Source organism: Salvia hispanica, chromosome 3 (genome assembly GCF_029641045.1).
Source record: "Salvia hispanica isolate PSC_SH4W2 chromosome 3, Shi_PSC_v1, whole genome shotgun sequence".
Classification (NCBI taxonomy): Eukaryota; Viridiplantae; Streptophyta; class Magnoliopsida; order Lamiales; family Lamiaceae; genus Salvia; species Salvia hispanica.
This window is the reverse complement of record NC_142694.1, coordinates 7,718,452-7,728,495: the sequence shown is the minus strand read 5'-3', so window position 1 is coordinate 7,728,495 and position 10,044 is coordinate 7,718,452. Positions and strand designations below refer to the sequence as shown.

At 43.3% G+C, this 10,044-nt stretch overlaps 2 protein-coding genes across 2 annotated transcripts; one reads left to right on the top strand and one right to left on the bottom strand.

Annotated features, from left to right (window-relative positions):
- Positions 1-54: 54 nt before the first annotated feature.
- Positions 55-4,931, top strand: LOC125214186 (ABC transporter G family member 24-like). Its single transcript, XM_048115093.2, has 14 exons — positions 55-399; positions 483-559; positions 653-925; positions 1,076-1,139; positions 1,324-1,470; positions 1,600-1,634; positions 1,726-1,799; positions 1,884-2,650; positions 2,728-3,024; positions 3,111-3,602; positions 3,685-3,833; positions 3,915-4,204; positions 4,286-4,419; positions 4,547-4,931. The coding sequence occupies exons 1-14, from the start codon at positions 167-169 to the stop codon at positions 4,701-4,703; spliced, it is 3,189 nt and encodes a 1,062-aa protein (XP_047971050.2). The 5' UTR covers positions 55-166; the 3' UTR covers positions 4,704-4,931.
- A 39-nt stretch (positions 4,932-4,970) lies between these two features.
- LOC125214187 (ATPase GET3B-like) lies at positions 4,971-8,379 on the bottom strand. Its single transcript, XM_048115094.2, has 12 exons — positions 8,141-8,379; positions 7,571-7,782; positions 7,421-7,483; positions 7,197-7,307; positions 6,948-7,022; positions 6,802-6,870; positions 6,662-6,727; positions 6,464-6,538; positions 6,287-6,385; positions 5,893-6,027; positions 5,600-5,764; positions 4,971-5,368 (listed from the first exon to the last, which is right to left on the bottom strand). The coding sequence occupies exons 1-11, from the start codon at positions 8,331-8,333 to the stop codon at positions 5,627-5,629; spliced, it is 1,236 nt and encodes a 411-aa protein (XP_047971051.1). The 5' UTR covers positions 8,334-8,379; the 3' UTR covers positions 4,971-5,368; positions 5,600-5,626.
- Positions 8,380-10,044: the final 1,665 nt, after the last annotated feature.

Here is a 10,044-nt window from a genome sequence, read left to right as displayed (position 1 = left end):
TCACCCTTTATCAATAATCTATGGCTTAAAGAAACAAAAATAGAATCAACAAGGAAGTAATAGGCCCATTCAACTGACATATAGTACTATAATACATTAATATTCCTCCATTGTTACACTTATACTTAAATTTCTGTCTTCCTCCACCCTTGTTCATCCAAGAAATATGGGGTGGTTAAGGGTAAAAGAGGTGTGTATTTTGGTGTTGATGCAAATGGTGCTGGTGCAGTGCCAAGAGATTGTAGTAAATGATTACAATGGAATCAACATGAGTCAGCTTAGTGATCCAACGGTGATGAATCAGTTCACCAACATCGTCTACCAACGTCTCTCCACCCTCACTGAGCATCTCATGAACTCTCAGATTGCTCAAAAGGCCACCTTCTGTATTACAGACCAGTAACTGATCTCTCTCTTTCTCTTTTTCTATGTGATCAGCTGCATGATTTTTTATTAATCAATTTTGGTTAAATAAATGGCAGGGAAGAGGAGTGGAATAAGTCTTTTAACTATTCTTCTAATCTGGATTTCTTGTCCAAATGCATTGCTCAAACTCAAGGTATAACATAATATGAAATGTTATTAGTAGTTATGTTAGTTGGAGTCAAATAAGGGAGTATCTTTTTATTTATCTTTTTGTGTTGAAACACAGGAGATTTGCCGCAGAGGTTGTGTACAGCAGCAGAGCTGAAGTTCTACTTCACAAACTTCATTGCTAGAAAGAGATCCGCTATATCTTTCCTCAAACCAAACACAAATTGTAACTCAACGACATGGGTTTCGGGCTGTGAGCCCGGATGGGCTTGCAGTTCGGGCCTGAGTCAGCCCGATTTCACGGACTCTCAAGAGATGCCGGCCCGGACTTCTAACTGTCAGTCTTGCTGTGAGGGCTTCTTCTGCCCTCAGGGCCTCACGTGCATGATACGTGAGATTTCCCTTGTCCTTTTGATTGGCTGAGTTGTAGAGTGATGTTTATAGTGTTGGATTGGAATTGAATAAGCACTTTTGAATAGAAAGTGATGAAACTGAGAGTTTTCTTGACTGTGATGATAGCTGAAATTGAGAGTTTTTGCAGCTTGTCCGCTGGGTGCCTACTGCCCCCGAGCCACACACAATGTCTCGACTGGACTATGTGACCCGTAAGTTAACCATCTTGTCACTTCTGTGTTGCCATATCTTATGCATTATGTCATTACATATCTGGTTTACTTGTTTTGCATATTGTTAAGGTTGTTTATGCATATCTTATACCATTACATTGTGATTTTAATGCTTCCATTACTAAGTAGTTTGTGCATCGTGTTTACTGATGTTCGTCTGCAGATATATGTACCAGTTACCTCCAGGACATCAAAATCATACTTGTGGAGGGGCTAATATTTGGGGAGACGTTAGCAGAGGCGGTTCCATGTTCTGTTCTGCAGGATCGTATTGCCCAACGAACACACAAGAAATACCTTGTGCTGGCAGGTCTCACTTTTCATCCCATTCTTCAACCAATGTTCATGTATACTTTGATCACATTTCTTGATCTGTAGTACTGTTTTCATTTGAGTGATTGTGTTGGTAATGACGCCGTTTGTTGTCTTTGAACTTCAGGCATTACTGCCTAATGGGATCTACTTCTGAGAAACGTGAGTCTATTGTTTCAACTTTAAACAGACTGGTGTTTTGCTCAAGGATTCTCATGTATTTTCCCTCGTGCATCTTTGTCGGTCATTGCAGCTTGCTACAGGTTGACATCGTGCAATCCCAACTCAAGTAGACAGAATATAAGCCAATATGGAGCAATGTTGATTGTGAGTTTCCTTCACGTGATTTCATTACCTGGCTGAAATTTATGCAGCAACGAGGTTAATTGTTGAACATTCTTGTTAATACAGGTAGGCATTAGTGTCATTCTGTTCATCTTCTACAACTGTTATGAGCAAGTCATCACACTCAGGGAAAAGAGGCATGCTAGATCAAGGGAGACTGCAGTGAAAAGTGTCAAGGAAAATGCTCGTGCACAAGCACGATGGCAAGCTGCAAAGGATGCAATTGCTAGGAGAGCCCATGAGGTGTCCCGTTCATTTTCACGCAGAGTGGCTCATCCTCCAATACGTGAGATTGAAGAGCATCATGATAGTTTTGAAGGCGTGGATCCGGAGACTGGAGAAAAGGAGAGGAAGAAGAAGGTGAAGGCGAAACATATTAGGAAAGATACTCAAATGTTCAGATACGCTTATTCTCAGCTCGAGAAGGAGAAGACTCAAGAGCAGCACAACAAAGATGCTTCGACCTTCTCTGCAGTGATTTCAAGTGCAATGGATGCTGGGATGAGTAAAAGGCCTACAATTGAGATTTCTGTCAAAGATCTCACAGTGACGTTGAAGCACAAAAACAGGCATCTTTTAAGGTCTGTCAACGGGGAAATTCTGCCCGGTAGGATCACTGCTCTCATGGGGCCATCTGGGGCTGGAAAAACAACTCTTCTATCAGCATTGGCTGGAAAAACAGTAGGATGCTCAATAACAGGCTTGGTTCTGATAAACGGGAAGGCGGAATCGATAGCCTCGTACAAAAAGATCGTTGGATTCGTGCCACAGGATGATGTTGTGCACGGGAATTTGACAGTTGAAGAGAATATATGGTTCAGTGCCAATTGCAGGTAATAAATTTGACAGCAGTAACTTGACATTTGTCATTTTTTCTTAATTAGGCTAACAAATGGCATATTGTGTGAAGGCTTCCAGCTGATTTACCAAAAGTAGACAAAGTTCTTGTTGTTGAAAGAGTGATCGAGTCCCTCGGGCTGCAGCCAGTGCGCAACTCCTTGGTTGGCACTGTGGAGAAACGAGGCATCTCCGGAGGGCAGAGAAAGCGTGTGAATGTGGGACTGGAGTTAGTGATGGAACCTTCACTCTTGTTCCTAGACGAACCAACCTCCGGATTGGACAGCTCGTCTTCTCAGCTCCTTCTCAGAGCACTCAGACGAGAAGCTCTTGAAGGGGTGAACATTTGCTTGGTTGTCCACCAACCAAGGTAATCTTAAGGAAGTTAAGCATAGTCTGTTTCAAGAATTAAGGATTTGAAAAGGTGAAATCTAAAGCATCCTTTTGATTTTGCAGCTATTCCTTGTTCAATATGTTTGATGACTTGATACTTCTAGCTAAGGGGGGCCTCACTGCCTACCATGGGGCAGTTAGTGATGTCGAGCATTACTTTGCAAACCTCGGTATCAGAGTCCCGGACCACATCAATCCACCAGACTACTTCATAGATGTTTTGGAAGGAATGGTGAAGCCACAAACTAGCTCAGGTGCAAGTGTAACGTATGAAGAGCTTCCTCTGAGATGGATGCTCCACAAAGGCTACCCCGTTCCATCCGATATGCAAAGGAACACCTCTGAAGATGGCGTGCCTGCAATGCATGGTACTTCAGGAAATCAAGATAATCACAGCACGGAGCATCTATCTTTTTGGGGGGAGCTGTGGCAGAATCTGAAATACAAAGTGGAGGCTCAGTTTGATGTAGTACGACACAACTTCCTCAAGTCGCATGACTTGTCTAGGAGGACAACTCCACGTGTTGTTGTGCAGTATCGATACTTTGTTGGAAGGTAGAACCAAAATCCAAATATATCTCTTGTAGTTCTTGATCTTAGACATTAGCTGATCATCATGCTTCATACCTTGGCTCAGGATAGCTAAGCAACGCCTTCGAGAAGCTCGAATCCAAGCCATAGACTATCTCATACTGCTGCTTGCTGGTGCCTGTTTGGGGCTGATTGCTAAATCAGGTGATGAAAGCTTCGGCATGGGAGGTTATACCTATACCATTATAGCTACCTGTAAGTCTAGAAACACAGATCAACGTTCAAGGTGTATCCTCGATTTGTTTTTTGTTGCTTACATCCATCTTCTTTTCTCAGCTCTATTGTGCAAGATCGCGGCTCTGAGAACGTTCTCTCTGGACAAGTTGGAGTACAGGAGGGAACGGGCTTCGGGCATCAGCAGCCTTGCACATTTTGTAGCTAAGGACACAATAGACCATTTCAACACACTGATCAAGCCATTGGTGTACCTATCCATGTTTTACTTCTTCAGCAATCCAAGATCGACCTTCCTAGACAACTACATCGTCTTGCTTTGCCTCGTGTACTGTGTAACAGGAATAGCTTACACGTTGGCCATCTTCCTAGAACCCGGTCCATCTCAGCTGGTGATGATCAACACTCTCACTCAACAATGCTACTTATTCCACTTCAATATGCTCATGATTTTTGCCCTGTCAAATTTGCAGTGCTCTGTGCTTCTACCAGTAGTTCTGACTCTCCTCTCAACTCAACCCAAAGACAGCAAATTTATCAAGATTTTGACAAATATGTGTTATCCAAGCTGGGCTTTAGAAGCCTTCATTGTCTCAAATGCTAAGAGGTACTTAAAAAATCACCTCACTTGTAGCACCCACTATACTCTTCTAGATGCATTTTTGCACATCTGTATAAATCGTGAAGATACATGGCCATTTTGGTATCTGAAAGCCACAACTTGCTACTTGCAGCTATCACGGAGTATGGCTCATACAACGGTGTGGTGCACTTCTCAAAGCTGGCTATAGTCTCCATGACTGGAATCTTTGCATATCGCTTCTCATGGCTACTGGGGCAGCTTGCCGCGCTTTAGCTTTCTTCGGTATGTTAGTGTTACAGAAGAAGTGAGTTCAAGAATGTTGCATAGGCAATGGTAAAACCTAGTTGATTTTGGGGTGCCTTTGAATATCGATCAGGTAAGAAATCATCGTGATGTTGAGCCAGCTTAGATCAGAAAATCACACATACAATCTGGTCACGGCTTTGAGCTGAATCTGTCTTGTAGATATAGCTTATTTCCTCCTTATACATTCTTTCCTGTTTATATACCAAATAAAATTATACTTGAAGATGACATATGCCAGCCAATCCCAATTTTCTTTACCATATCAAACATAAGTACAATAGATGGAGAGACAACTCCACATTGTAATCAAACATAAATCAAAAGAATTCCAAGGTGTTATACATAAATAAACTACAATCGATGTATAAGCAAGTGATAGCATAGTTATACATCTCTAGGAACTAATAGTTCTACGATAACTATATTCATCGCTTTGCCCTGTCCACGAACTTTTGTGTGAACAACAGAGCTCCTGTAAGGAACAAAAAGCCAAGTTCATATAGCTTGTGATTCATTAGTTTATGCGACTACAACTTCGAAGGCTCATATGTTTCTGCAGACTAAGATGTGGATGTGTGAAGATTGGCCCCATGATGGATGAAGCCTAACACGCACAACTGAGTCCAAGTTGAAAAGGAATACTTTGAGATTGTTGCTGCACGAAAACCTGCATTTAACTAATGTTTATGAGAGAGGCATATTTTGAAAATAAGCGATTATGATTCACGAAGATGCAAATTTCACAGCATTTGTTTTCATTTGGAGTTTGTGATGTTACAACTCCACCTTAAGGCATGAATACAAACTTCGAATTAAGTAGAAGATTTCTGGAAGTAACTAATTGTCAAGCCTGAGATAGAAACATGAAAAGGATACCAATATAAGGTAGGAACATTACCTGATATCTACCATAACCGAACATGATTTATTTCCAAACCATGTCCCCTAAAAACTGGAGAGCAGGTACACCTCTGATTTCCATGTCAACAAGAGGTGCTTGGATCATGGTCAGCTTGGAGAGCTCTGGATCACTCTCAATAATGCTGAGAGCACGCGTTTGATCCTGAAGTATAAATTCTGTATATGTCAGAGGAAATCTGAAATTCCAGTTAACATCCAATTTATTTTTCATTGTCACCGCGATGGATTATAGTACTACGATTAAAGAAAGATGAGACGATTATGTTATACCTTCCTCTTCATCGCACAGAACTTGCAGTCAGAGGCAGAAGCGGGAAGAACTTGGTTAACAACTAGTCTCTTGACGGGAACACTTTCTTTCCTTAATGATGCACTTAATCTTGATGATTCATTGATTGCCATCACCTGAGTAGCAAGAATTTTGAATTACAAACTAAAAGGCATCAGTCCTTCCTTATATTCTAACACACATAATTCCAAGCCCTATTCAGGTAATAATTTTACTTCTATAAGGGGTTGCTTCTACTTGTTGGACATATATTAACACAACGAAAAATGAAGCATATTAACCTAGTCTCTTGATAAGGTCATATGCAAAATGCAACCTAGTTCAAATTAAGAAACAATACATAATGGATAGTTATGGAAAAATGGACGCTTTTACCGTTGGAATTGTTACTATTACAAACTCTGTAGAGTTCGTGTCACGGAAAAGTTCTCTCACTTTTATCATTCTCTCCCTTAGTTTCTCTAACTTGTCGGCCTGCAAGAGAATTCATGAAGTCAAGGATCAGTCGAATAGGAATTTATATTTGCAAGGATAGGTGACCGTTAAACTTACACTATCCTGCCGATTTTCTTCTTGGCCAAATACAGATTTTATGGCTGAAGTAGCCGAAGAAATCTTCTGTCTTAACTGTAAAATGAATTGTCAAGTAATGGTGAGGATTAAAAAGCTTTTTGAATCACTTTATTGGTTAATTATCTCTCCTGAATAGATATCCACGTTTATACTTAAGGTTCCATCTTGTAATCTTACCTTTAATATCTTCCCAATGGATGCATCTAAGAAGTCCGGCAATGACAAAAGTCGCAGAGTATGACCCTGCAGAAACAGATCATTAGCACAAGCTAGCTTTGAGTATCTAGATAAATAAAAATTAGTTGCAGTCTCCTCACGGTGGGGGCAGTATCAAATATTATCCGTGTGAACATGTTGTATTCTTGAGATTCAAGAAACTGAATAACCTGGATAATACTCTAGAAGTCAGTAATGGAGCCTATAACATGGAAGCAATAATTTCTAACATAAACATCAAGCATGCCTTCGAAATTGCGATAGCTTCATCAAGGCCTGGAGGAGGTGTATCCAGAAGCTCTCCAAGCTTTAGTTCCCCAAGCTACGGTCATATGAAATCCGAAAAAAATGTTATCGAGAGGCCAATGAAGATAAGGACTTCATTCTTACGCAACAAGAACTTTGAAGTGCTCCGAACCAATTACTCGCATATAGTGAAATGAAGGCACAAACATTTGGAAATAATTAAAGGAGTACAAATGATAACAAGGTTTACCTGGTCTGCAATTAATCCCAGACCCATTCCATCCATGAAGTCTTTTACCCCGCTCCCACCATTGCTCTTGCTGGCACTTCGAAATTCTTCCCTTGCTTGTTCAGGGTTTATCTGTCCCAGCAACTCATTCAATTTTTTTCCACTTTGGACAACAAGATATGGTTTGTTGATTAGGTTTAACATAATAACACCATGATTCATAGACAAAACACTTGTCCACTCACCTCAAGGGCAAACAGTGGAGAAATGGGACCTTCAACGGGTACCAATCTCCCCCCAGTTAGATCCTAAACAAAAACAAATAAAAGCAAAAAAATTTATAACGATCACTTCTGGAAATTGTTCTGCGAAGTACTTATAAATTATATTCGAACCTGGGAAAAGGAGTCACTTAAAGAATGAGCAGGATCAGTTGAAACCACTAGAGTTGGATGGCCATTATTTGCAAACTTAACAGCTAGTGATGCAGCACAGCTAGTCTTTCCGACTCCCCCCTTTCCACCAAGCATGTAATACTTGCGCTGAGTCCCCGATACCATTTCATCGAATCCAGCAACTGATTCAGTTGGAACACTGACTGAATTCACTGCCAAGAGATGACAATAGCATCATTGTTCTCAGCCAACCCAAAGTGGAATTTTTTTTTTTGCATACATCATAATCAATGTGCAATATTTCTAACATAACTCAAGCACCATTTAGCTATTTCAAAATCTAAGCTAAGTTGTTTAGAGCATTGCTATTTTTTAGTTTTGTTTTTGTTCGAACCCCTGTGTAGAAAACTGAATTGAAGCTCTGCCGCAGTTGGTCACAATCCGTAAATCAATTTTTGAGCTAACCTTTAAATCAATTTTTGAATCAAACAGGACTATTAATAAATTCATCAATCACCAGAAAAACCTCATTGAACAAAAATGAGTAATTTGGGATAAAAAAAATCTCACCTTGAAATGTTTTTCTGGGCAATTTCCGGGTGAGGGAAAGAGACAAAATACTGGAGCTAAAACTTGAGTTGGATTTGAAGAAAGGGGCGAAATCCCGTCTGAGAGAGTGAAGATATCCATAATTATCACCCACAATAGCCATGGGTTTTAAGTCAGAATATTTGGTAGCGGAAGACCAAGAAGAGGACGCCATGAATGGGCAGAGGGAGAAATTGAGCGAGGAAGAGATTGCAAAGAGCATCCACGATGAGAATATGCCAGCCGAATGCTAGCCATTCTTACTCCCTGCCACGTAGCAGCACTAAAAATCCACCTGTCATGTCAGCATTTACTCAAATAGGCTAGTCATAGGCCAGCCGCAATAAAAATAATTCAAAAATAACTACATTTACGGAATTAAATTTCTGATTAAATTACGGAATTAAATTTACGAGATATATACGGGAAAATTCATTCATTTCATTAAAAAAAAAAGGTACATAGATAAAAAAAAATACATGATTTTTTTCTTAAAAAAAAAGCTTCCACACACGAGTCCCGCCACTCTCTACTCATCGTCGTCGCCGCCGCCATCCTCGCCGCCGCCGCCGCCCGGAGTATCTGAGCCCGCGTCTGAACCCCCATCAGTGCCCTCGAGGCATCCAAATCCACCCGCATGTTCTCGAGCATCGAGTAGAGAAACCTCTTCTCCGTCGGGTCGGTTGCGGCCTTCCACTCTTGGAAGACCGCGAACATCCGTTCCTCCGTTTTTGCACGCAAGAATAAGGTGTACGCGCGTGGGGGGGCGGGTGCCGAGACGACCTCCTGGGGCGATAGGGGGATCCTCCCCTCGCTGCCCGTTGCACCCGCCTTTGGCCAACCGGGCGAGGGCGACAAGTAGAGGATGGAGGGAACGGAAACTCCTCAGCATCCGGGGGGAGGTCGTGGGATCCGTCGCTGCTGCCGTTGTAGTCGCCGGAATAGTTCAGCCTCTGCTTCTTCGGCCACCCAGCGTCACACCCCGCCCGGAACTTCTCGGAGTCCTTCAGCAACACATAGCATTCCCAGAAGGTGAACTCCTTATACTTCCCCAGTAAGGGGAACTGACTCTCCGCTATCCTCCGGGCGTCCTCCTCATTCTGCCCACTAGTCAGCTGGCGGAGGGCGTTGGCGTACAACCCCGAAAATCGGCCGACCGCGGCCCTGATCCGTTCCCACCCCTTCCGGCACTCCTCCCTGCTGTAGTCCTTTCCGTGTGGGCAGTTCCTCCTGTAGGCTGCTCTAATCTTCGCCCACATGTTGACGACCCACTGGTTGTTCGCAACCAGCGGATCGTCGCAAACCGACAACCACCCCTTGACCACGACGGCGTACTCATCCTCCGTCCACTTTCTCCGCGTGGGGGTGTCGTCAGCACCGGGCTGCGACGACTCGCCGACCATCTTGCCCTTCCCCTTGCCCTTCTTCTTCTTCGGCGCGGCCCGACCCGCTGGAACGGGAGTGTCCGGCTCCCCGAGATGATCTCCATCTCATGCAATGACAAAAGGTCATCGCCAGTGTACTGCGTCTCCACTGGGGTCGACGTGTGAGACGAAGCCGTCAAAAAATCAAGAGAGAGACGATAGACCGTGTCCCCCCCCCTCCGGTGGCCCCTACATCTCGGGATGCATACCGGATTGCATCCCTCCCTGCCACATCATCTGCTGCTGCATCTGGGGCATACCTCCCCATCCCGGCGCTGACTGCCCGCCGCTCGCCTGCACCCCGCCCGCCATCCCCCACGGCATCCCCCCCTGCATCCCTCGGCGCTCAAGCCATCATCCCCATCAACTGTTGCCAAGGGACGTTAAACCTTGGGCCCATCTGCCCGCCCAACTGGCCCCATCCAGATCCCACGGGTACCGTGGGAGTATGAGAGCCGCTCG

Excerpts from the sequence above, each read along its gene's own strand:
- LOC125214186 (XM_048115093.2), top strand. The coding sequence starts at position 167 with ATGGGGTGGTTAAGGGTAAAAGAGGTGTGTATTTTGGTGTTGATGCAA. Across the intron at positions 560-652 it reads ATGCATTGCTCAAACTCAAG|GAGATTTGCCGCAGAGGTTG; the intron begins GTATAACATAAT and ends GTTGAAACACAG. Across the intron at positions 3,834-3,914 it reads CTATACCATTATAGCTACCT|CTCTATTGTGCAAGATCGCG; the intron begins GTAAGTCTAGAA and ends TTCTTTTCTCAG.
- LOC125214187 (XM_048115094.2), bottom strand. The coding sequence starts at position 8,333 with ATGGCGTCCTCTTCTTGGTCTTCCGCTACCAAATATTCTGACTTAAAA. Across the intron at positions 7,023-7,196 it reads TGGGATTAATTGCAGACCAG|CTTGGGGAACTAAAGCTTGG; the intron begins GTAAACCTTGTT and ends ATATGACCGTAG. Across the intron at positions 6,386-6,463 it reads AAGAAAATCGGCAGGATAGT|GCCGACAAGTTAGAGAAACT; the intron begins GTAAGTTTAACG and ends ATTCTCTTGCAG.